The 27,317-nt window shown below is 36.7% G+C and overlaps 1 protein-coding gene across 1 annotated transcript in view; it reads left to right on the top strand.

Annotated features, from left to right (window-relative positions):
• The window catches only part of si (sucrase-isomaltase (alpha-glucosidase)), a 187,492-nt gene that overhangs the window by 151,431 nt on the left and 8,744 nt on the right, over positions 1 to 27,317 (top strand). The window contains exons 33-45 of the mRNA XM_053500142.1: positions 4,299 to 4,412; positions 4,517 to 4,579; positions 4,900 to 5,013; positions 5,758 to 5,848; positions 9,684 to 9,822; positions 11,087 to 11,220; positions 11,428 to 11,462; positions 11,664 to 11,780; positions 18,353 to 18,501; positions 21,543 to 21,627; positions 22,018 to 22,074; positions 22,523 to 22,647; positions 26,629 to 26,717. Of these exons, the coding sequence (XP_053356117.1) occupies positions 4,299 to 4,412; positions 4,517 to 4,579; positions 4,900 to 5,013; positions 5,758 to 5,848; positions 9,684 to 9,822; positions 11,087 to 11,220; positions 11,428 to 11,462; positions 11,664 to 11,780; positions 18,353 to 18,501; positions 21,543 to 21,627; positions 22,018 to 22,074; positions 22,523 to 22,647; positions 26,629 to 26,717 (1,312 nt within the window). The remainder of the gene's footprint in view (positions 1 to 4,298; positions 4,413 to 4,516; positions 4,580 to 4,899; positions 5,014 to 5,757; positions 5,849 to 9,683; positions 9,823 to 11,086; positions 11,221 to 11,427; positions 11,463 to 11,663; positions 11,781 to 18,352; positions 18,502 to 21,542; positions 21,628 to 22,017; positions 22,075 to 22,522; positions 22,648 to 26,628; positions 26,718 to 27,317) is intronic.

Raw genomic sequence — 27,317 nt, 5'->3', positions numbered from 1 at the left:
ACCAGCCCAGGACCTCCACATCCAGCAGGTTCACCTACAAGATCGTCTGAGACCAGCCACTCGGACAGCTGCTGAAACAATCGGATTGCATAACCAAAGGATTTCTGCACAAACTGTCAGAATCAGTCTCAGGAAAGCTTATCTGCATGCTCGTCGTCCTCATTGGGGTCTCGACTTGATTCCAGTTCTTCATCGTAACGGATTTTGACAGATTTGTGAACAATATTTGAGAGATATGGTTATTTTGTTTATGTAGAAAATGTTTCAGATCTTTGAGTTCATCTCATTAAAAATGGGAGCAAAAACAAAAGTGTTACGTTTATATTTTTGTTCAGTGTATATATATGTATATATATATATATATATATATATATATATATATATATATATACACACATATACATATTTTAATTAAACACGGATATATAAATTCTTTTCTCTTTATATATATATATATATATATATATATATATATATATATATATATATATATAATAGAATTTATATATTCATGTTTAATTAAATTCTTAACATTTTAATGGTTAGTGATTGTTTCAGACATTCACACTATTTTTGGGGGAAGAGCTTGGCTTGTACAGTCTACTAAATGCTGATCAGCAGTCAGCGCCCCGCTGTAACCAGCAGATCAAAGGAGCAGTTATCGACTATGACACGTAGCCTTCTGCGTTTGGAGGCCAGGGTTGGTTGGTTGGAAGCATGTTTAAAGGAGAAGATAACATCACAAACACACACACAAACTTTTGGTGCACACACAATTTCTTTGTACAGATACACCGTGCAGGAAACAACTGAACAGGTCTTCACTTCGTAATACATTGTATATAAGACGCGCGTGCGGACACACACAAACGCCCCATCTGTGCCTGTCTAGAACCGGCCCTGGCTGTGAGTGCTTATGACAGACACGGGAAGACATTTCTGTTTGGAGATAGCGTGGGATTATTAATTAAGAAACTTAAAAGGAAACCAAAAGAAAACTGAAAACACAAAATAACCAGAGCTCCGCCGTCAACGCGAGAACAGACGGGATTCTGGAAACTAAAACAAAAAACTAAAGATGTTTATAGGAAGAGAGAGAGTAGAGTTTGTGCTTTGTGCACTTTAACTTGAGAGCGTGCACTAAACTGCTGCGTGTCTCTCTCCCTCACTTTCTCACTATATTCATATACAAACACATACTGTATACACATAAAAACATAATATATTCAGTTAATTTGTGAATTACATTCAAAGTAATTATGAAGTCTGATTTGATTGGTACCATTAAACATTTTATTTCTATTTTTTCAATGTTTTGCTGGCAAAATACATTTTAGGCAGAGACGTCTGCTCGGTCTTGTTAAATAGCTTTAAACCCCTCAATTCTGCCAATTCCCCCGTCCGCGAAACCGGTTTGATAACTTCACACCTACATCAAAGGTGAGAAGAGGGATGACAGTAACTAAGCATTGTCGCATTGTATATACTGTATATAGTTTATTTATGTCTTTTGATGAGGGTGACACATTTTTACGTTTTAAATAAGATATGTTGGCATATTCACAAATCAGGACATTTGCATAATTAACACTTTCAGATAGCCTACTATCGGGAAATTAAATTAATTTCAATACCATTTAAACTGAGGCATTACCATGTCTTTCATTATTTTGTACCTGTTAAGACATTACAAAAAACTATATAAGAAACTTTTAAAGCACGAATTTGGGCACCTCATTTCATCATTATGAAAATAACATGAAGCACATATACACATTTTCATTATAAAATATCTGTTGTAAAACAAAATAAAATTCATGTTTGCTTTAGCATTGGAAACAATATTGTTTTAGGTTAACTTTATACACAATTCGTCGTTGTACTTGGTCCGGCTTTTAGATAAAGTCCTTCCATGTGCCATCTGGCGGATATTCAGTGAAGCACAAAACATTTATCTAAATTCCCGAAAGTTGCTTGTGGCAAGTCGCGGAACACCGTGCGCTAAATTGCACCATCTTATCTCTAATAATTTTTCTTTTAACTGGAGCTACATTATCTAGGGTATATAGCTTTTTTTAGAGCTACATACCCGTCCTGTTTAATCCAAGTTTCTGTTAAACAGAGAATATCAAATTCCTGATCCGTGATAATTTCATTAGCTATAACTGCTTTAGATGCAAGAGATCTAATATTTAACAGTCCTAGCTTCAGATCAGAGGTGCCGACTGCGCATTCAGTGTAATCCGAGTTTGTGGTACCTATGTTAGATAGATAGTCTCAATACAGTGAACCCTGAGTGACAACTCTATGTAGCTAGCAGACGGTTGGTTTAGCCTGTCTGTCTGCTCCCTCGCCTGGGCTCTGGATTGTCACCGATTAGCTAGGCCTATTCTGAGACTATGAGCTATACTACAGAAAATGAGAGCAGCACCTTCCCGAGTGGGATGGTGTATTGGGATGTGGGATGGTGTCCTCTCTGCACACATTTGTCAGCTTCTATCATTTGGATGTCCATGCTACTCTGGGCTCACATGTCCTCGAGTCAGCATCCCAGAGTCAGGTTTAGACCTCATTGATGATTGTGCGCACACGCTACACAACCCTGTCACACTTTCAGTACAGCGATGTTGGTATTCTCGTTCCCAAAACCTTTTTTTACGCAGCTTTGAGGGTAGTTTTTGAAAGGGAACATCTTGGGTTACTTGACTGCAACCCTGTTCCCTGAAATCTCTCTGTATCTTGCTAAATAGCATTACCCAGCCATTATGCTTGACAAAAGTTAGAGTGAAGCATAACTATTTATTATGTTTGATAAATCCCAGTGAGCAAATGTGTTTAGATTGCAGATCGAAAAAGATAACCATGTTGTGCATCATGTAAATATGTGTTTTTATTTGTGTGCATTCTTAGTTATCATAGCGATGCAGAGTTTTACACCTAGACAATAGATAGCTCAATGGAGTCACTTTAACTTTTGTCAAGCATAATGTTAGGGTAACGTTCCTAGCCTGTCTCTCATTGAGGGTTTAGTTATGTAGTGTAGTGGAAATAATAATAAAAAAAAATGTGACTTATGCTTTCTTCAGGTATAATGTTTACTGCCGTAATCATGCTGTGCAGGTTACTGCAAAGTATTACAATAAACCACTGAATCTCTGGTGTTACATTTTTTATTAATAAGCAACAACATTCATGCTTGTGAGAGTGTGCAGATACACAGAAATTCAAATAAAAAAAATCTTGGTATTATTTCATGAAAGGAAACCTCTGTTATTAGGATGTAATGTTATGCATATTTCAACTGTACATTTCTGGTATGGCTGGTATGCATATGTTAAAATGCCCAGTGTGTAGAGGGAACATAAAATGTACCCATATGAATAATGTGTGCTGTGACATATGTGGACTGATAATGCAAATGATGTAGGAATGACTGATTATGTACACTACTACCATACAGTAATATTGTAACATAGTTGACAGGTAAAATTGTTGGCTTTTTCCTTATTTTGACTTATAATATCAGTATCAGTATTTGAGCATTGGTGACTTAAACCATTAATGCTCCGAGTTACTGATCTGGAGGCTAGGGTTCAAGCCTCAGTTTGCTAAGTCTGCTAAGCTGCCACTGTTGAACTCTTGAGCAAGACATTTAACCCTGTCTGCTCCAGGGATGCTGAGTTCTAACCTCAACTTAAAAACTGGGTGTGTAAAATTTTTTACTGTATATATGTAAGGTGAATCTTAATTCTAAATTAATTCTTATGTGTTAACATAGCTCACAGAACAGATAGGAGGGCCCCTTAGCAGAATTTCGCTTAGGGCTCCGGTAAGGTCCCGCTCTTCAGCAAAAAAAAAAAAAAAGAGCCAGTTCTGTTTGTAGAAGTAACTATTTATTTATTTTTTTTTTTTTAATGAAATGCTTTGTCTTCAAGTTTTCAAATTATTAGACAATTAACACTCAATTAACAGGAAAATGACTTTTTTCACATATGCCAGTTAGGAAGCTGGGGTCAGAGCACAGAGCCACCCAGGATGCAGTGCCCCTGAAGCAGAGTTAGGGGCCTTACTCCAGGGTTTAACATTGGCAACGTGGTGGTGCTGGGGCTTGAACCCCTGTCCCTCTGATCAGGAACCCACTGCCTTAACCATTTATGCCCATAATTAAGCATTTATATAACATTGTTGTTTGGTAGCAGACTCAACCCTTTTAAACTTTGTAATGGGCATTTTTTTTATATGAATATGTGTCTAATAGTTTTTTCTTGCTCTAAAATCTTTATTTAACGTTTGTCCAGGATCCTGCGATTTCAGGAAATGAGACAGCTTATCCTGCCTTCCAGCATGGTGTTGAAAATGATGTATTCATTAAATGGCCTGCTGAGTTGGGTGATGGCATCGTCTGGGGAAAAGTATAATATACATAAAAAAATCTTTAAAAAAACATAATAACAAATACCTGGAACTTTGATGGAACAGTTTGATTTAACTTTGGTCAACTTCTTTTCTTTTTCAGGTGTGGCCTGATTATCCAAATGTCACTGTTGATGACTCTCTGGATTGGGAAACACAAGTAGAGGTGCACTTGACCATTTTTGTTCCTTTTAATGAGCCAACTGATATTCTTAATTTTATCTCATATATTTTTTCCTCATAAATCTTCACCATACTGGAAATACCAATACAATGTGGTGAAATTGTAATGATAGTGTTTAAAAAACTATAATCAGATGAAAAGGTGATAGAGTAAGCAGGGATGATTTGGGATGTGTCACGATGTTGTGCATCCAATCAGAGCACAAACACAAAAACATGATAAGAGCTCATCATAGTTGACCCCAGTGCAGACATAATCAAATGTCTGTGTGTATCCGTGTGTGATTTTCTCATCTTACTCAGCTGTTTAGGGCCGAGGCAGCATTCCCAGACTTCTTCCGAAACAGTACAGCAGAGTGGTGGCAGACAGAAATCAATGACTTCTATGCAATCATGACATTTGATGGACTGTGGATCGTAAGTCCTTTTATATGTTAAATAAACACATACTAATTCGCCATAACATTAGAATCGCTAAAGGTGAAGTGAATAATATTGACTTTGTTATAATGGCACGAGGGTGTGAAATATTTCGACTTTGGAAATTTTGCCAAATTGTGATAAAAGAGTCTGAGCAACTCCAAAACTGGAGCTCTTGTGGAATGTTCCTGGTGGGTAGTGGTAGTGCTACCATTACCATGACTGTAATTAACTAGATTATTGTTGTTGTTTTTTTTAAATCAATTTACAGAACTAATATCATGTCTGGTTGGTAGTGATATATTTACACACACACACACACACACACACACACACACACACACACACACACACACACACACACACACACAGAGTTATCCTTCGTGAACCTTTACTTCTGGAAAATATGACTCTTACTAACAATTGGCAATTGAGACTCCTTGCATAAATATTACTTAAACGTCACCTAACAAATAACTGCTAATTAAAACTGTACATCATACATGCTTTTTAAACTGTTTATCAATTTACCTGCAGTACAAATGTTTTCTGTAGAGCTGTTTCTGTGGGAACAAGAAAATGAATAATACAAACCTGTTGTTTAGATGACAGCTGGAATTACTGTTAAATTAAAAGTTCCTTTTTGTTAATGAAGCAGCTTTTTATTTTTTAGGATATTATTATTTCTATACAATAACTATTGTTGCAATTATGTTTGACTTTTTGTTATTATGTGTGAAGGACATGAATGAGCCAGCTAGTTTTGTTGATGGCACTGTTGGAGGAAAGTGTCTAGGCCCAGCAATCTATGATGTTCCACCATACATGCCACGTAAGACACAATGTTTATCTCTGTTCTTTGCGTACAAAAGTCTAAGTTCACTTTTTTGTCTCCCATGCTACACACACACACACAAACACACTCACACACACAGTATAAGAAAGTATACTTTCTTATTCATTGTATTAATGTTTATTGTTTTCGACATTGTAAATTAATACTGTGCATATTGGAATTATGATAAATATGGAACTATATAGTCAGCAAAAATGTGTTAAATGTTTTACATTATTGGTTCTTCAAAGTAGCCATGTTTTTTCTTTGATGACAACTTGTTGGCTGCTTTTCCTTTACTCTCAAGTCTAACTTATTCTAAACCATCTTAACTGGATTTAAATTGAGTGATTGTAAAGGCCAGATCATCTGATCAGCATTCTGCCACTCTCCTTTTTGGACTAATAGCGCTTACATACCCTATAGGTGTGTTTGGGGTCATTGCCCTTTAGGAAAATAAACGATAGTCACACCAAGGGCAAACTAAGTGGAATGGCACATTTCTTCAAAATGCTGTGGTAGACATTGTGTGCCTTGAATTTTGACTAAGCTCTTGGTACTGTATTTGGGTGTAAATTCTTGACTTTCTTAAAAATTTTTTTTTTTTAAATAATGATGACTTTGTTAACTGAGACAAATGTAAGTCATTCCAAAATTCTGTTCATAGCCAATTTGGTTATACACAGATTCAGTTTTTTCCACAGGAATACTGTATTTTTTTATATTACAAAATATAAAACAAAGTATGAAAATGCTTAATTATACAAAAATAATACAGTATTGTACAGTTTAAAAACTAAACAGGAGAGAGTGAGCACTTGATTTTTACATGTACTGTTATCAGACATTACTTAGGGAGACTCACTGCAAAAATAAGGGAGAGAGAGATGAGTGGTAAGGAGGTTGGTGTTCAAAAGGAGTGTCCCTTTTTATAATAACGCTGCATAATTTCTCTCTAGGGGTTTTCTCTCTTTTTTGTTTCTAAGCCTCCTGGCTTCCTTGGTTTTTGTACTTGGCACCTGTAAAAAAAAAAAAAAAAAAACGTACAAAAATCTATCCAAAGAGATTTTTATTTTTTCTGCACAATTTCACTACTGCGTTGCACAAAATTACACTATGTTACTGTTTATGAGGTCCACTCTGTTCACCACAGTTTTAAATGATATTTCCTAGGCAAAGGCTTAAATGTCATTCCACAAAATTATTTTATCATGAGAGCGATCCGCGACTTGGAATGATGGTTTCTGGGTCATGTTCCGAGTAGGAGTTTGTGAACAGGGACATTTTAGGCAAATGGTATTGAACAAATTTCTTCATAGTCGGGGGCTTTTGTGAACCAAGGTTCCACTTCCACTGTATATTAAAAATATTGTTTTTTTTTTTTTTTTTTTTGTGCATTGTGCTATATGTACAGTTAAACCTTGGATTATAAGCATTATTTATTCTACAATTTAAGCCAAATGAATTCTGGCCCTATCGCCCATAAAACACTGATGGAAATACCTAGTGATTTAGTATATTCAGGTTTTTAGCTGACATAAATCTTTTGGGCACATAACCTCATTGAACCTAGAGCTGACCAACTTAAGCAACCCCTGCTTATAACTGCCCCATAGGCTTGTAAGGTAGGCAATAGACATAATGGTGTATTACTTCAGCAATATTACAATCTAAAATTGCTTCAATTGGTCAGGTCTAGTTTCAGACCAATTATGTGAAAATAATAATAAAGTTATCTCATCAATGTATATGTGTACACTTGCAATCAGAAATATTCAACCCCTAAAGAGTTTTAAGGATTTATAAATAAAAATCTTTTTATAGTGCAGTATTCTGCTTTGGATGGCTTCTTAATAAGTTTAGTGATACATAAAATCAACACAGAAAATGTATGATGTAGTATTTGTGTGTAACAGGATATTTTGTTAAGATCGTCATGTTACAATTATTTAACCCCTATATAATATAGTTGTTTTCGAAGCTTACTGACAGTTTTTATCATTAAGCCTTTGGGAATTTTAGAACGATCCTTCATTTGCTTCAGCTGTGTAAAGGTGTTCAAGGTGAGTTGCAATCATGGAAAAGACAAAGGAGCTTCCAAAAAAGCTGAGAGAGGAGATTATTTTATCACATCTGAAGGGCTTTGGGTATAAGAAAATTTCCAAAAGATTTAACATTCCAAGAGACACCATTGGGAGCATTATAAGGATGTTTAAAACTTATGGAACAGCTGCAAACCTGCCTGGCCATGGAAGAAAGCTCAATTTTATCAAGGGCCCTTAGCAACTTAACCAGGACATCTAAGAAAACCCCCGTGGGACTGCAAGATAGCTACAGGATGACATGATAAAGGCTGGTACAAGTGCTTCCGTGGCAACTATAAGACGTGCACTGAATAATCAAGGACTCCATGGCCGGACCCCAAGATGCACTCCACTTTTGACCTCAAGGAACATCAGGAGTCGACTAGAATATGCCAAGAAGAATTTAAATAAAACTACAGAGTTCTGGGAGACAGTTCTATGGGCTGATGAAACCAAACTGGAACTTTTTGGACATATGGACCAGCGGTATGTCTGGTCGGCAAAAGGTCATGCTTATGACTAGAAGAATACAATTACCAGGACTCATATTGTAAAAAAGTGGTTCTGGGAACACGAGGAATCATTTTCACACATGAACAGGCCACTACATCTAATTGAGGCTAAAGCCAGTCAACTGAAATCATAAGTGACAGGGTTTTGGCCAGGCAGTCATGTATTAACTGTTATGAAATGTCTACAAAATAGAAATATCAAGTTATTATTTATGCTGTAATTCATTTTTATTATCAGTCAAAAAGAAAATAAAAGCAAGTAAATAAATAAATCAATAAACTTTTTTTTTTTTCCTGTGAAGGAAACTTTACTGTTAGCCCTGTAAAACTGTGACAAAGCCCTCAAGTGGCGCAGTGGTAAAGTGTTTGCTCTATCATTCGAAGATCGCTACATGCTGTAGCTTCTCTCACCCGAGGGTCCAGAGAGAGCTGATTGCCCGAGCTCTCTTAGCGGGGTGGTATGAGGGGCACTTAGTGCTCTTACATTAATCACAACTCTACATCATGGGTGGCTGTGACCTTTCATGGGTGGCTGTGACCTCACGCAATTCAAAGTAGTGGAGAGCGCTATCCTCAGAGTGTGTTATGCTGCCCCCAACGGTGCATGAGCGAGCAGTTTATAAAGATGCATTTGCCTGGCGTCACAGGGTTTAAAGAGAACATGTGATAGTCTTCAGGCCTCCCTGACTGACTGGTATTAGTATCCTTAATGTAGGAGCCCCCTAGTGATGGGGAGGAATTAAATACAACTAAATTAGGAAGAAAAATCAGGGGGAAAAAAACTTGTGACAAAAGCCATAAGGAAATTTGTCTTCAAAATATGAAAGAGAAATAGGCATTTATCAAGTTCATACTCCTTCCTGACCATGTCCCTGTCAGGTTCTCAATGCGTCCTTAGTGCTGTCACTAATTTCTTAGCAAGTACATAATAATGCCATCACCACAACTGATGAGATCAAACCTAAGTATTACTATGTCAGATTGCACTACAGATTTACAAGGATCTTATTACATGGTTAGTATGTTGTCATTACATAGCATATGCTTTTCATCTTTTTTTTTTTTTCAAGGCAGATATTTTGGTCTGTCAGGTTTTGCAGTGCATCATTCTCTTTCGCATGCAGTAGGATGTAAACCCCAACTAGAATGTCTTATACCAAGTTATACAAATACAAAACCACTTTGATCTTTTGATTTGTCATTTTGATCATAACAAGGGTGTTTGTTTGTTTGCAGCACTTGAGTCTAAAGAACGGGGGCTGATCCACAAAACCCTTTGTATGAACAGTCAGCAGTTCCTTCCCAATGGCACTCCAGTTAAACACTATGATGTGCACAACCTGTATGGCTGGTCTCACACTAAACCAACTTATGAGTGAGTGGGCTAGATTTCTAAAGATTACCATTGCTACCCTTGCTTTTTAATCAATGAGCAGGTGGTATTTGTCTGTTGTTAATTAATAAAAAATCATGAACTGGTGCTGGTAGGGCAATTGACTGTCTGATTCAGGCTATATTTTGCCCAATGATTCTGGTTCCAAAGCCACAAGACAAGTATCAAGTCTCAAATTCTTTTACAAAATTTAATTGTAAATAATTAAAAGACATAGACTTTTATTTGATGTATAGTAGGTTGAAATAAAGTCTGAATTGGATTGGGGGGGAAATCCGGAGGTAAATGTGAAATAGAAAAATAAGCAAGAGTCAGATTCTTAAAAAAAGATGATATAAGATAGGAAAGGGGGGAAGGGCTTTTTTTCTTGGCTATTTATTTTTACACTGGAATGTACTGTAGTAGCATATGTATCTTTGTGGTTAAAGGTGTTTAGGCAGAGAAGTCTCAAGAGAGGATTGAGAGATATTGGTCATTTTTTATTTGACTCATATAGATTCTATTTATGTGTTAGAATTTAGCTACCAATACACTACCACTCAAAAGTTTAGGATCACTTTCTAACTTCATGGTACTTCCTGATTTTTTTTTTATAACTTTCTACATTGTAATGCCATGCTGAAGGCATCCAAAATATGCAATAATCTTCTTTAAACAGTAATGCTGAGATTTGTCTGCTACTTATGATCTGTAAAGCCTTCGTAATGGCTTTAATCTAAGGTGCTTTTAATTGATGATTTTTGAGGCTGGTAACTCTAAATGAACTTCTCCTCTGCAGCAGTGGTAAGTTTTGGCCTTGTCTTCCTGGGGAGGTCTTTGTGAGAGCCAGTTTAATTATTGTACTTGATGAGTTTTGCAAATTCACTTGACAATACTGTCCTTAAACTATTTCCAGAAAGGCTGACCTTAATGTCTTAAAAAACAACTTACTATTGTTGTGATAAATAATTACCTAATTCCATATGAGTTATTATACAGTAGTTATGAAATCCCCAGTATTGTTGTAGATTGTAGAAAATAAATCACTAAACAAAAACAAAGAAATTTGCAAGAGATCCCAAACATTTAAGCAGTAGTGTAGATGCAAACTAAAACACATAATGCAATATACTTAACTAGTATGTTTTATTATTCTCTATTTTTATATAAATGGTTTCACTGTTTAAGCATGAGTGTGTGTGTGTGTGTGTGTGTGTGTGTGTGTGTGTGTGTGTGTGTGTGTGTGTGTGTGTGTACACATGTGAAGTGCCTTGCTAAAAATAACAGGGAAGAGAGGAGTCGTGGTGACCCGCTCGACATACCCAAGCAGCGGGCGATGGGCAGGACACTGGCTGGGAGATAACACGGCTGCCTGGGACCAACTCTACAAGTCTATAATAGGTATATGTATGTGGGTGAAAATGTGAAATAAATATAAAGTGGAGGATTAGTTGCATGTTGTATCAAAGGTTTGTGTGTGGGGGTTGTTTGAGATGAATCACTACATTTGTTCCAAAAAACATGCATTTGTGTTGCTGGACAAATATGCATGTTTGTTTTTTGCATACTGAGTCAATTTATTTTTGTTGTCCATCCTCCCTCTCTCAGGAATGATGGAATTCAGTTTGTTTGGAATCCCTTATGTGAGTAACCTACATTGTCTTTAAGTTTGAGACCTAAAGTTCAATCTGTTAAGCTAAGATTAGTCAATTAAAAAGACACTTTTTAAAATATGAAAAAAATGTTTGTAACATTTATTTTACAAGTCATGTAATTATTTTTTTTATAGTTACTGCACCCTTTGTAGTAAATCATAATTCACAAAGCTTGTATCTGTGTTACAGACTGGAGCTGATATTTGTGGCTTCTTTAACCCAGCTGAGTATGAGATGTGCCTTCGATGGATGCAGCTGGGAGCATTTTACCCATATTCCAGGAATCATAATGGCAAGGGTACCCCGGTGAGCTTACACACTATGTAGAACATGTGAAAAACAAAAAGAAATGTGCAGAAGGAAGATATACAGGGAAGAATATTAAATTTCTGAACGTAATTTTAAAAATAAAAATCATTAAACTATTAGAATGTGGATACATTTGAAACAATGGGCTCAGAAGAGTGATTTGTACTATCTACCCTGAACAAACCATTTAAAACTAAAATAATTTTTTCATAGGTAAAATAATCCAAAAGTAAAAGGTAAATAACAGATTATGCCACATATAAAACAGAAATACTATGTACATAAAAATACTATGAGCCAAAAATCTATGTACATGTATGTTTGGCAATAAATAAAGAAAAACCAATAAAGCAATAACATTATTATTTATGTTACAGGTTAAAAAGTTATCGAAATACTATGCAATTTTTTAAATAATTAATGATCCATTAATAATTGACAAAACTTTGGATGACACCTAATATCATAAGCAATCCACATTTATTAGGACACAATGATGTTATAACTGTTTTAGTCATGTAACCATTTCAGCAAAAGAAAACCTAGTGTTCAATACTGAACTTTCAATCTTTTATACTTATCTGTAGAGCAGTAGAACTAAACCCCATGTTATATGCCACATTTTATGTTTTTTTAATGCACTTAATGCAAAAGCTCCAACTATAAGCTTGATATCACACCTTTACGGCTATGTCACAAAGACAGAATTGACATGTGGATGTTGGTGACTGATGTCAGAGATCGATAGACCATTGGGTTGTCAGGTATTCACCATGACATTCATTTAAAAAGTGACCTTTGAGTGCAAAAATCCAATAAACCCTGAGTGTGTGGGATCGATTCAGTGCAGCTGAATTTCCACATCGAGCAATGCCATAGCTTTGTCACCAACTGTGAGACACTAGTATAATAGATTTTTTAAGGCGATCCAAGAAGCCAATCTTCCCATTTCACTTATTTACTTATGTGGTTCGAATTGATGTTTAAGCAAGTAAAAGGTTAAAGCAAACACCTATGAATAAGGTCACTTAAAAACACTCAGTGCCTATTACTGAAATACTACACAGTGCTGGCTCTGAATAATGTCCATTCTATGTGTAAAAATAATTGCCTAACCTGCCAACATTTAACTGTAGCATTTAGTTACATAGGGGCAACATAATTATAACTGAATACAGTACCTGTCAATACCTTTACCAGTAAAAGAATAATTGTTTTCTATTTTTTAAATTATAAAATGTTACTAAAGGCATAAGACCAATGAAATGTTTGGTAAGAAAAGCAAAATGTTTTAAATTTTACATTCCTCAAAATAGCTACCTATTGTATTGAAGACTAGGCACACTCTTTGCATTCTCTTAATCAACTTTGGAAGAGTCTTAAAAGAGTTCCAATAGATCTCAAACACTTGATGGATGCCAAATGGGTATAGTCCGAGTAACTATTCTGTATGCAGTTTTTTTTTAGGCTTTCATGTAATGAACAGTATTGTTATCTGAAATGTATTTATGCAGTTCTGACATAATATTTTATCTAAATAAGAAAAGTAAAAATCAGGATCAAATAGGATAGATTTTCTTTCAAAAAAATATTGTTTGTATTAAATACTCATGTAATATGTAACTGACTATCAATACTGCAATGCAAAAACTCTTTAAAAATACTATATAAAAATGCATAAGGACACAAATTTATTATTGTTTACCTTCCCAATATTTGCAAACACAAAGACAGTGGGGAGTAAGAGCAAGAGAGAGAGAGAGAGATTTTGTGAGTAAAAAGCCTAAATAATGGCCCTAATAATAGAGTATCCTCATATCCCTGTTTATAGAAGTTCATTCTTTCCCAGTTGTAATTAACTCACAAATGTGTCACCAATGTATCATTAGTGCTAATGTGTCTGCACTGCGAGCCCATTTAAAGCCCTGAAGGAGTTCAGAAAATGGAAGGTCATTCATGTGTGGTCAAGTTTGGTGTTCATTAGAGGAAAAGAGAAAGAAAGGAAGAGAGGGAGGACAAAACTGTTAACAAATGTGAGAAATCAAATTACACAAGAAATGTAGAAACATGTAGAAAGGGGTAGTCAGAAGACAACTAAATATCACCTTATTGTTTTTCTGTCTAGAAGAATCAATTGCTGGTGCAAATTTACCCATTGACATAAGTAAGAGAAATGTGCTATCTTCAGTCAGGCCTGTTTTTCTCCTGCTGTTTCTGGTGGAGATGAGGAAGCCTGAGGCCTGTGGGTGGCCTTCCATCACATTGTGCTAGTGCTAATGAAGTCAGAGCCAAGTTCATTTGCAATAATTTAGCCTTTTATTTGAGAAAAGAAGGTAGCCTCAACAAGGGAGGTGGTCTGTATTCAGCACAGTAAATTATGAAAATATGAGAACCTTGCTAAGAGGAGCAGAGGAGAAATTATGCTGATAGATTGCAAACGATATAGAAATGCCATAACTTGACATAGACCTATCAGCCTTAAAAGTCACCAATTTATACCATCTCAAATTTATATATGCATAAGTAGCAGACACATTTAAATATCAACTGTTCAGAGAAAATGATTGCATATGTTGGACTCCTTCAGCTTTTTTTTTTTTTACAATGAAGAAAGAAAAACAACCATGGTCCAAACGGACTGGTGGAATGTGTGTGTGTGTGTGTGTGTCTGTGTGTGTGTATATATATGTATGTGCGCTCGTATTACAAAACACTCGTAAACCAAATTTAATTTTCCCATAAGAAATAATGGAAATTTAAATTATTTGTTCTACAGCCAAAAATAAATAAATACATAAAAATAATGAATACAAAATATTAAGTAAAAATAAACCAAATTAACCTGCACTTTTATTAAAAAATAAATCCCAACAGATAAGTGTTTCCGTTTGTGCACGCAGGCGCTGTGTGTGTGTGTGTGTGTGTGTGTGTGTGTGTGTGTGAGGCTAGAGTAAGTGGAGACTCTTGCTTTCAGCCCCTTCTGTCTCCCCCTTCCTATCTTACACATTAAAACTTTCTCCTTTCGTTTAACCACACACACACACACACATTAACGGAAAGACATCATTATCATTATTTTAATGTTGCTCACGACAGCGTAACAGCCCGTTAATTCATGCTCGTGTAATGATGAGATGGACAAAGTGCTCGATGCTCGTTCTTTTATTTGCTGCATTGTCAGGTTATAGTACAAACTTTCGGGGGGATCCTGCACTTAAATCCAACAACAACAAAAAAAAATACTGAAGAACAAAACTCAGGCTCTATATCCTAGCGTACATCTCGCATTTGCGTAAACAGCGGTCCTAAACCAACGTCTCTCCCGCTACAGTGTTTTATCTGAAAATTAGCAATTAACATCGCTAATGACACTCATGTAAGTGCAAACTAACAGAATCACTGCTGTAAAGTAAAACAAACAAACAAATGAACCAGCACCTTAACTTTCAAAAGATTTGCGACAGAGCAGGGTTTCTTCGAAGAGCAAACACACACACACACACACACACACACACACACACACATTGCCGGCACAGTGTCAAATTACGCTCACACACACACACACACACACACACACACACACTGCGATAAGGAAGAAAATAGATTTTTAACCTCTGTATTGAGAATTTCTTTTGCTTTACTCGCGCACACACGAGTGTTATAAGAAACAGTACACAAGCTGTACACACGCTCTTCCAAACACAAAATAAAATATGTTTTACACACACATGGGGTCACAGTGTTATAGTAAACATTACACGCGTGCATGGATGTTGATTATAGCAGTAAGAGACAAGCACTAAGGCCCAGCAGGGGAGACGATTCCGCAGCGCAAGAGAGAAAAAAACCGTTTGCTCAGTTGTGATCACGTGACGCTCGGGGTCAAAACAAAAAGCGCATGTGTGAAACATGATACTCGGTGATCGTAAACCAAGACAATGCTCGTTTTTCAAGTATAAATTTATTAAAATCTTTGCTCGTCCTGCGGAACACTCGTAAACCGCGTTACTCGTAAATCTGAGGTTCCACTGTGTGTGTGTGTGTGTGTGTGTGTGTGTGTGTGTGTGTGTATATATATATATATATATATATATATATATATATATAAATACACACTACTGCTGGGATCACTTTCTAAAACTTGCGGTCATTCCTGATTTTTAATTCTTTCTACATTGTAGAGCAAAGCTGAAGGTATCCAAAATGGGAGGGAGTAGGGTTAAGGTTAGGATAACCCAGTGGTTCTTAAACATTTTCTGTCATTCCCCACTTAAAGGGGTGGGCGAATTTTCAAGCCCCACTTGTCAACAAAATGATAACAAAATCGGCCAAGTTTACTATTTATTGAAATATCAATTTCTAAACCAATAAGATCAAATAACACCAAGTTCAAAACCGATAAAATACACGTGCAATTGTTATAACAGACTCACTTCGTCACTTATCTAGAGCTTTCTTTTAAAGAAGTCGAGTGGCTTATTAACGTGACTGGGGTGTGTTGTCTCTAAGTGTCTTCCTACTTTGTTCGGTCTCATGCTGTTTGCTGCCAGCGGTTTAAGACAAAAAACACACACGGGTCTCTCCTCTGCCCTCACCATCCCCACCATGAATCCAAGCGCAACATAGGCTTCATCATGTTTTCCTTTCGGCTGGCTTTTTGGTTGATTAGGCTGATTTTTTGTGGTCCATGTAACAAATGTATTCATTGACGTTATTATGATCACTACATACAGTACGGTACTGACCCGGTTTGTGTCCGCGGTAAAGTTAGTTTTATATTCGCATGTCCGAATTCAATAGCTGCGTAAATAAACCCGCAAATAAGATACCCACATATATTTCCTCTCTACATTGTCTTTAAGCTACATCCGCCTTAAATTATACATGTTTAAAAGCATAAACACCATTATTCTCTACGGCGCAACGAATGATTTAGGGATCATCGCAAAATGCCGCACACCAACAAAAAGTGTAGAACGATATTGATCTTCCCTTCTGTTCAGCGCCTGAAGGATCAAAAAACAACTTTGTTACACTGGAAACTAGAAATGCCAGACTAGTACTGCCTGAATTAATATTATTTTTTAACAAAAATACAGAAACATTAGCATACACATTGGAATAAATAAAATTACATATATAATACAGAATGTTTCCTTATATATTGTTCCTCTGCAATTAACATGCCGACGTTAAACCGTTATTGTTGCACTATGGTTCCACTTTTTCTCTGATGTTATTTTAATTTACTTGTATTAATGATCCATTTCTTTGCATGTGATTGTTTAGTTTCGAGTGTCCGATCTTTATTGTCAATAAAGAAAAGCATGAATTAGAATAGGTACTTTCCTATTATTTTCCACTAATTTCCTCCCGTTTATCGCGACCCACCTGTCATGTCTGTATTCCCCACTAGTGGGGCGCGCCCCACACTTTGAGAACCACTGGGATAACCTAACCCTAGGGTTAGGCTGTTGGCGAAGAAGGACAAATTAGTGTACACAAGATATACCACACTCAATCTTTTATTTCTTTGTATTAATAAGTTTGCCAGAGTTCTGCTGTACAGAAATACAGGCAGACATATACATGGGCTTTAAGCTAAAATAATATCACTGATTATATTGAAGATGACTTGCTTATTTTTAGCTTAAACCTTCTATAATTAATTCTACAGACTCTTTGCCTGTCAATGACGGGTACTAATGCTAGTATTTTATATGGACGAAAGTATTTGGCCAAATCTTCAACATTGAGGATAAAACACTAAAGGGTTCTTTACGTTCAGGGATTGTCTGGTACTTCATTTTCCAGAATGCACCCCATCACATGATCTAATTATCATCTTTTGACCAGAAGTCTATAAGGAGGCCTTGGATCAATGTTTGAGTTGCAACTATGCCTAGCCTAATTATGGTACACATAAACCATACTGCATCCAAATACACATAGTTGAAAATGAAGTTGGTCTCTTTTTTGCTGCTATAACAGTTTCCACTCTCAGGCACTGATGTTCGATGAGAAGGCCTGGCTTGCAAACTCTGTTCTAGTTTATCCCGAAGCAGCTGGGGTTGATGTCAGGGCTCTGTGCGAGCCACTCAATTTCTGCCACACCAAACTCTGTCTTTATAGCCCTTGCTTTATGCACAGGGGCACAGTCATGTTGAAATATAAAAAAGCTTTTCCAAAACTGTTAACACAAAGTTGGAAGCATAGTATTGTCCAGAAATGTCTTAGTATGCTAAAGAATTAAAATAATTATGCCTATTTAGTTGTATGTAGCCATATGCAGTAAATTAACCAAACAAGCAATATTTCTTAAAGTTTTATGCTGCCAGCCTTTAAAACTACATAGAAAACATCTAAAGTGAAACTGAAAACTTGTTGTACACTAGAAAAGTTGAATGAAATATCTATAAAACCTTGGTGGCATTGTTAAATTTACCAGCGAAGCAATTCTAACTATTTTAGTATTCTAACGTATTCAAACTTCATTTTCACAGGGTAATATAGGGTTGCCTTATCAGTGTATTTATAGTTGTTAACATCTCTAATGTGATGTGTAACAGAGACAAGATCCAGTGGCATGGGACACTGAATTTGCTACTGCATCTCGTGATGTGTTGAACATCCGTTATACACTCCTCCCCTACCTGTACACACTCATGTTTGAGGCTCACACTCAAGGAACCACTGTGGTCCGGCCTATGCTGCATGAGTAAGTATTTATTTATTTACCATAAAGACTAATTAATTATTTTCATAATTAATGTTATTCCTAAAGCAGTGTACCATATAAGACAATGTAGCCTATAAAAGCTCTTCAAGGTAAATTGCAACATGAATTAAAGTACAATTCCTATACTCCATTTATAGTCATTTCTGGCCAACCATCCTATTTTTTTACTCAGTATTTCACCATGAGTGAATCAGTGTTGGCTTCCCGTGGTATAAATTAATAAATAAACAAACCAATTATGCCTAGGAAATTGACAAACTGTCAGAGATGTCCACACCAAATAGTTAACTGGTAATATTAATTTTAGCTTCTATTTTGATGCTATAATGTTTATTGTGCCTTACATGCCTGTTTTAACTGCATATTTTAGTTCACAAAAGAAGCTGTTTTACTGCAGTTGTTCAAAGTATGAAAAAAAATTATGTATATAATGTTCACAAAACGGAGTTAAATGCATTTAGCGAACTGATTGTTTAATATAAACATAATTAACCATCTCCTGGTTGTTTGTAATTAATGCTTTTTCTAATTATTATAGATTCTATACCGTGTTTTGTGTGGGGATTTGCATTAATTAATACAATGTATACATTTAATATTTGGCAACATGTGTATGACAGAGACCATGTGAATAGAGTGTGTATCTGTGCCACTGTGTTGTTGTGTATAAATGTTTTTAGCAACAAGTGTCTGATAACAGGGATCTAAATACAATTTTTTGTAAAATCATACCAGGTGCTCTAAAAGTTCATCTGATTACTGTCACGAACTAACATTTGTGTAATTAACGATTGGTGTAATCATGGGAGAGGCAGTAAAGGGTTTGAGTTGGGAGAGATGAAATACTGGATGGCAGCTGGAGCCGGTAGGTGACAGGATTTATCCGGTGGGTGATGCGATATAGGCCGATGAATCTACGTGAAAGTTTTCTTGACTCTGTGTGAAGGTGAAGATTTTAAGTTGAAAGCCATACCCTGTCACCTACATGGTACAATCGCCCTGGAGGGTGTCGGCGGCGGTGTTGGGTAGTGTAGTGGGCGTTGGCTTGTTGGATGGCCCGATTAGCCTGGTTCCATAACTGCCAACACCTGCGAACCAAATGTTGGACTGACGGTATGTCAACCTCCGGTTTTTGGTGGTTGAACATCTAAGGTTGGAAACTGTGGCATACCTTAAATAGGCTTAGCCTTGTAGCAGAGGAGGTGGGGAGGTTGTGTGAAAGTTCTAAGGTAGCGAGCTCAAGAGCGCTGACAATCTGCTACGAAACATCTCAGATAGCGCTCCAGTTGTTGGTTGGTCCGCTCCGTCTGGCCATTAGTCTGAGGGTGGTATCCAAATGACAAGCTGCAGATGGAGTCAATCAGACAGCAGAAGGCCTTCCAGAACCTGACGGTGAACTGGGGCCCTCTGTCTGAGACGATGTCCTTTGGGAACCCATGCAGACAAACTACATGTTTTAACATCAGCTCGGCTGTTTGTTTAGCTGACGGGAGTCCGGAAAGAGCCACCAAATGCACAGCTTTGGAGAATTGATCCACAATGGTAAGTATGGTGTTCTTTTCCTCTGAGGCTGGCAGGCTCTTGATAAAGTCTAAGGCAATGTGCGTCCTAGGCCAGCGGAGAACTGGAAGTGGTTGGAGTTCCCCAGGTGTTGGTTGGTTCGTCCCTTTTGGGGTCCAGGTGGGTGGCGCGTCTCTTACAGAAGGCTTCAGCCAGGTCCCGATAGTCGGTGGGGATGGCGTTGGTGTCGACGTCCGGGGCCTCAGACTTCCTAGAGGACGTCCCAGCCGTAGCCCGCAGGCAGAGTTCGGTACAGGCCAACCCCCACTGTAAGATCCAGTTTTGAGTCCAGGAGATATAAGGGTCATGCTGTAGTAGTTAAGGTTATCTGAGGATAATGGGTGGGGATGAAATGGAGGTGAGGTGAAATTGGATGGATTTGTGGTGCTGGTCAATGATGAAAATGATGGGTTGAGTCTGGGCGGTGATGGGGCTGGAAAAGAGAGGCCGGCCGTTGACTGTGATTCGAATTAGTTGGGATAACGCTTTAAACTCCACTCCCAGTTTTTTGCCATAAGAAGAGTCAATGTAGTTACCTGCAGCACCGAGTCGATAAATGCAGTACTTCTGCGCGGCGTCCCCACAGGAGGTTTGCACTGCAAGAGTGCGGAAATCAGCAGTATACTGGCTCACGGACGATTCTTACTGCCGTAGGTGGTATAGCTTTGTGTCGGTCTCCACCTCGCCCGCTGGATGTTCAAAAGTGCCCGGATAGCAACGAAACAAGGAGCGCAATGCGCAATCGATCGGTGGAGTATTTGGTGAAATTAAACTCAAACACCAGATCTAATGCAGTTAGGAAAACACTACGTCTCCCGTTCATGCAATCCCATTTATCCGGTAAGGAGAAAAAATCATCTGAAATTGGAGGGGGGGAGGGCGGAGCTGCAGCCACTGCGACGGACGGCCGGCTAACGGCTTTGCGAAGATCTGCGTTTTCTTGCCGAAGCTCCGCCACCTCACGGTGCAAGGCCGCGATGTCTTGGACGCTTGGGTGCGAGTGATTCGCTGAGTTTACCGCTTGTGGCTCAGTCATTCACTCGCAGATAAACAATCTAAACTGACATAGGCGAACTGAATGACTGAGCAATGTGAAGCGGCATCTTGTTTCCTTTTATGCTTCCTGGTTCGCAACCTTACTACTTCCTGGTCCTAGTGCTGGTCACGACGCAAGTGTGTATGACATTTACATTTCATTTTCTGTTAATCGGGCAAAGTATGCAACTGCTTTATCAATTAGAACTTTAGACATGTGGATGAATGTGGTCTAAATGTGCTAATAATCTCTCTTCCAGTGTTTATTTTATTCATTTATTTTTATAAATTCAGTTATTAATTAATACAAAATTAGCCCTTAAACCTTTTAATTAACTAATTAATTTCCTTACTTATTTTTTGGGGGAGAGGGGGCTTTTCTCACTTGTTATTGGTTGTCTCACTGGTATTATTTTCTGCTCTAGGTTTGTGAATGATAAAGTGACATGGGACATTTATAGACAGTTCCTGTGGGGACCAGCACTGCTCATAAGTCCAGCTCTAGATAAGGTGTGTGTGTGTGTGTGTGGGAGCACTCACCCATACCGTATGTGTGTGGTAGTGTCTGTGTTTTTACTTTCCTAAATTGTATTAATATTATTTTTTTAGGACTTTATTATTGTCTTAATACAGAAACATTTCTGATTTCCAAACATTAGTATTCAAAAACATATATAGCAGCATATTATATAAGCAACCACTTTTCAGACAAAAAAAATGTTGTTAATTAATTAAATGTTGCTGTTTTCTTCCTGTTGTATTTTTGAAAGCATATTTGCTCTAAATAGAATTTATATGCTGTTTAAAAATTTTAACAGTACTGTATATTATTATTATTTCATTATTATATGTTGTTGTAGTAAAAGTAGTTGTGTATATATACTTTTATTTTACCTTTAGGGAGAAACTGAGGTAAATGGCTACATCCCTAATGCCCGCTGGTATGATTACCACACGGTATGTTCAACCGTTGTTTTATGTTTATATATGTTTTAATATGTTTATGTTTTATCTCAATAATTTAACATGTGCATTATCATTTTATATTGTATTAAATGGAGGGCATCCACCTAATCGTGTGTGCATAGTTTTTGTTTTATCCTAACCTATGGTAAATCTTAACAATATTATTATGATTCATAAAAACTAATATAAAAGTATACATTACTCGAGGTCTTCCTACATCTACCTGTGTGTAAACACTTTTCATTAAAAATAAAGAAGTAAAAATGGGGTTTTAAGGCTTAGTCTCCACTAAGATTTTTTGTATTGGACATCATATGACAAAAAAACATGCTCTACAAACCTGATGTTGTAAAATCTAAAGAGACGACATAAACAATGGACCAGATTGTGGTAAAGCAGTGAAAATTACAAGAAGAATACATGTGTTTTCTACTTTCAGGCAAAGTTGGTGAATGTGAGAGGCAAGTTTCTGACCATGCCAACGCCACTCAATCACATCAACCTACACATAAGAGGAGGATTTATTCTACCATGGCAAAAACCAGAAAACAACACAAAATACAGGTACAAAATTCCAAATGTATTACCAATAATTATTGTATAATAATTTTGTAAATATTGCAGTAGGCACCTAACATAAAATTGTTCCATAAGGCACATACTGTATTATTGCATTTACAGTGGTGTGAAAAACTATTTGCCCCCTTCCTGATTTCTTATTCCTTTGCATGTTTGTCTCACAAAATGTTTCTGATCATCAAACACATTTAACTATTAGTCAAAGATAACACAAGTAAACACAAAATGCAGTTTTTAAATGATGGTTTTTATTATTTAGGGAGAAAAAAAATCCAAACCTACATGGCCCTGTGTGAAAAAGTAATTGCCCCCTGAACCTAATAACTGGTTGGGCCACCCTTAGCAGCAATAACTGCAATCAAGCGTTTGCGATAACTTGCAACAAGTATTTTACAGCGCTCTGGAGGAATTTTGGCCCACTCATCTTTGCAGAATTGTTGTAATTCAGCTTTATTTGAGGGTTTTCTAGCATGAACCGCCTTTTTAAGGTCACGCCACAACATCTCAATAGGATTCAGGTCAGGACTTTGACTAGGCCACTCCAAAGTCTTCATTTAGTTTTTCTTCAGCCATTCAGAGGTGGATTTGCTGGTGTGTTTTGGGTCATTGTCCTGCTGCAGCACACAAGATCGCTTTAGCTTGAGTTGACGAACAGATGGCCGGACATTCTCCTTCAGGATTTTTTGGTAGACAGTAGAATTCATGGTTCCATCTATCACAGCAAGCCTTCCAGGTCCTGAAGCAGCAAAACAACTCCAGACCATCACACTACCACCACCATATTTTACTGTTGGTATGATGTTCTTTTTCTGAAATGTTGTGTTACTTTTATGCTAGATGTAACAGGACACGCACCTTCCAAAAACTTTTGTCTCGTCGGTCCACAAGGTATTTTCCCAAAAGTCTTGGCAATCATTGAGATGTTTTTTTAGCAAAATTGAGACAAGCCTTAATGTTCTTTTTGCTTAAAAGTGGTTTGCGCCTTGGAAATCTGCCATGCAGGCCATTTTTGCCCACTCTTTCTTATGGTGGAGTCGTGAACACTGACCTTAATTGAGGCAAGTGAGGCCTGCAGTTCTTTAGATGTTGTCCTGGAGTCTTTTGTGGCCTCTCGGATGAGTTGTCTCTGCGCTCTTGGGGTAATTGTGGTCGGCCAGCCACTCCTGGGAAGGTTCACCACTGTTCCATGTTTTTTGCCATTTGTGGGGAATGGCTCTCACTGTGGTTCGCTGGAGTCCCAAAGCTTTAGAAATGGCTTCATAACCTTTACCAGACTGATAGATCTCAATTACTTTTGTTCTCATTTGTTCCTGAATTTTTTTTGGATCTTGGCATGATGTCTAGCTTTTGAGGTGCTTTTGGCCTACTTCTGTGTCAGGTAGCTCCTATTTAAGTGATTTCTTGATTGAAACAGGTGTGGCAGTAATCAGGCCTGGGGGTGACTACAGAAATTGAACTCAGGTGTGATAAACCATAGTTAAGTTATTTTTTAACAAGGGGGGCAATCACTTTTTTACACAGGGCCATGTAGGTTTGGATTTTTTTTCTCCCTAAATAATAAAAAACATCATTTAAAAACTACATTTTGTGTTCAATTATGTTATTTTTGACTAATAGTTAAATGTGTTTGATTATCAGAAACATTTTGTGTGACAAACATGCAAATGAATAAGAAATCAGGAAGGGGGCAAATAGTTATTCACACCACTGTATATTCCATATAGTGCCTACTTTGTATTGCTATTTATTGTAATATTTTAAATGGTTCTTATTGCCATTTGCACTTATCAAATAAAGTTTTCAGATATTTTTATTTACTTACACATTTAAACCTGGATTCTCTTATCCGCAAAAAGTATTTGGAATATTTGCTGTTGCAGTCCAAATTTTGGTCAGGACCTTCATGGCAGAGTGGCATGGAAGTCACTGTTAAGTAAAAGGCAAATGACAGCATGAATGACTCTGGACACATTTAGAAAAATATTATCTGGTCTGAAAGTATAAAAACTATTCAAGCATAACATTACGCATTTAACGTGCTAAATCAGAAACTGCACATCATCTGGCTAATAATATCCCTAAGAGGTGGTGGCAGCATAATTCTATGTGGTGCATCTCAGGACAGATGAAGCCAGCCAAATACAGGACAATAAATAAAAAAAAAAAAGCTACTTACAGGTGCAGATGAGCTTATGCTTTGGTAACAGTTGAAAATTTTCCCAGACAAATTACTGTATTTATATACCCACAACAACCACTGTAGTCGCTTTGGGTCATGTTTTAATGTGCATAAGTGCATCTCGAAAGCTGTTATTGGAAACTTATCATCCAATAATCCTGTGGGCCCCAGTAATATACTCAGATAGCACAGGTACGTCGCGGAGACCTCTGCTAAAGAGCGTATTATCTGGTAAACATTGCGTTCGTTTTTTTATAGTCGTAGATCGCTTGTTTGAGCTGTTAAATGATACATCATCTTTACATCTATATGACATATCTTTATCATCCGAAATTTGCTGGTATGTGGACGGGAACGATATATATATATAAATAATCTGGAAATAGAGTGGAGAAACACCAAAGGAGAATCAACCAGAAGGTGACGGTAGTGCAACACTTACGGATGCAAGCTGCCATTAAACTTCAAAGATGAAGAACAGTTTGTTGAGAAGACAAACGTTTGGCGTGTGTGGAAAAGGTAAGCAGGAATTAATTCCCGTATTTCCAAATAGAAAAGAAATGCTGAACATAAATTTTACCTGCTGTTTTTATCGATGTTTAGTTACGTTATTTTGGTTTAAGCTATTTCATGCATTTTTAATCTCACTTAAAATACCGACGGTTATACAGTATGCGCGTGCTTAATCTGCAATTCGGTTCTGGTTTTAGTCTGTTCTCATGAGTTGTGAAACAAGAGAAACAAAGTATAAATATTTTCATTTTCTAAATTAAGTATCATGAATTTTAATTGAATCTATCTTTATATTTCTTCACAGCAGTTTGTGACTGAAAAGTGTCCTGTCTGCATCTGACTTCAAGAGTTTCCTGACCAACCGTATCTAACGGTCATATTTAAAAGTCATAAAGTTAAAGTACAAAACGTTTCTGTTGGTGTGTAATTTTTTTTTCTATGATTAATACTTATTTGTGGTGTTTTATGTTTTGTACAACTTTTTATATTGAGACCCCATTTTTAAGTTGCTGCTGGTGTAAAACAGGGTTTTTATTAAATATAAAATAAAAATCTCCGTTTTATCCCGTTTGTCTTATGCTTCCTTCCTTCACAGAATTCTGTTGACCATGGTTAATTTTAATTAACCGAGGGTGTTTATCTAAAATAATGGCAGGGTGTTTTAATAAAACGACATCTATCTGACATGAATCAGACATTTGGCAGATGTATGAACTTGGAATTTGGCTGATTAGCATCGTCTAAAGAGCGGATCAGGGTTGTTTTAATTAATTTTCGTTTTAAATACGTCGGCTAAGCGTTGTTCACGGACATCTCGGCGACATCTGCCAGATGAGCAAACGCCCTCTGCCAGACATCTGCCAGATGAAAAAGATGATGTCGCATAGACGTCTCTGCGACGTGTGTGTGCTATCTGGGTAGCAACAACAATGCCTGTTGGGATGTTTATAAGCTATTTAGCTAATTTATAGTGGGTTTAACAGGTAAAATATCAGCTTTATTCCATATAATTATGTGTATGTTTTATTTATATATGTGTATGTTTTGTTACACATAATGACCTAATTAGATTTAATACCAATCATATTATTAATGTTGACATTGCAGCTATTTGTGATTATATCCAGTTTGTCTATATTATAATTTCATATAATATAATTTCTTATACAGTATGTATACTTGTACTAATAGTATACTAATGTGTATGCTAAATTATTTTATCCAATTATTATTATTTTATTTATTTATTTTTTTTTTACTTTTTACTGCTCCAGTCGCAGAAATCCTCTTGGTCTGATTGCTGCTCTTGATGATGATGGAACAGCAAAAGGTTCTCTATTCTGGGATGATGGAGAGGGAATTGGTGGGTGTTTTTAGATGTTCAAATACTACATTACATTATTTACAAATAAAAGACAGTGCTGGTTGTAGAGAAAGTCTTTGACACACACACATACTTTTTTTACATTTGTGCATTGTGCAAAAAAGGAAATGTTGAGAACTTTAAATACTAGGGCAATTAGTCTTAATGTTAAATGTGTTTTTTAAGACATAGCACCAGTCCACATTTATTATGTGATAAATAATGTGAATACAATTTTTAAAAAATCTAATTATGAGCAAAATACATGTAGCTCAAAATATTGATATTTTTTAAGGCATTCCCATTTCCACATCATTAAAAAGTAAAAAATAAACAAGCAAACAAACTAAAAAAATCTTCATGTTGAACATGGATGTCATTTTTTTCTTTCTTGGAAACGAGTAACACTGAGCATGTGCAATATAGTTCTAAGCTGTGCTGCAGTTTCCAATGCAATAAGTCTTATCTTCCAGCATTTAGGTATGAATGGATCTAACTGCATAAGTTATTTTGCTGAATGTATTTATTATTATAACATAGGGTCTCCTAATATATATTTTAGTTGCTTTAAATTGAGTGTATATAAATAAAAGTGTGGAG

This window comes from Clarias gariepinus, chromosome 7, assembly GCF_024256425.1.
Source record: "Clarias gariepinus isolate MV-2021 ecotype Netherlands chromosome 7, CGAR_prim_01v2, whole genome shotgun sequence".
In the NCBI taxonomy this organism is placed as follows: domain Eukaryota; kingdom Metazoa; phylum Chordata; class Actinopteri; order Siluriformes; family Clariidae; genus Clarias; species Clarias gariepinus.
The sequence above is the reverse complement of the archived record's forward strand: the minus strand, read 5'-3'. Positions and strand labels throughout refer to the sequence as shown.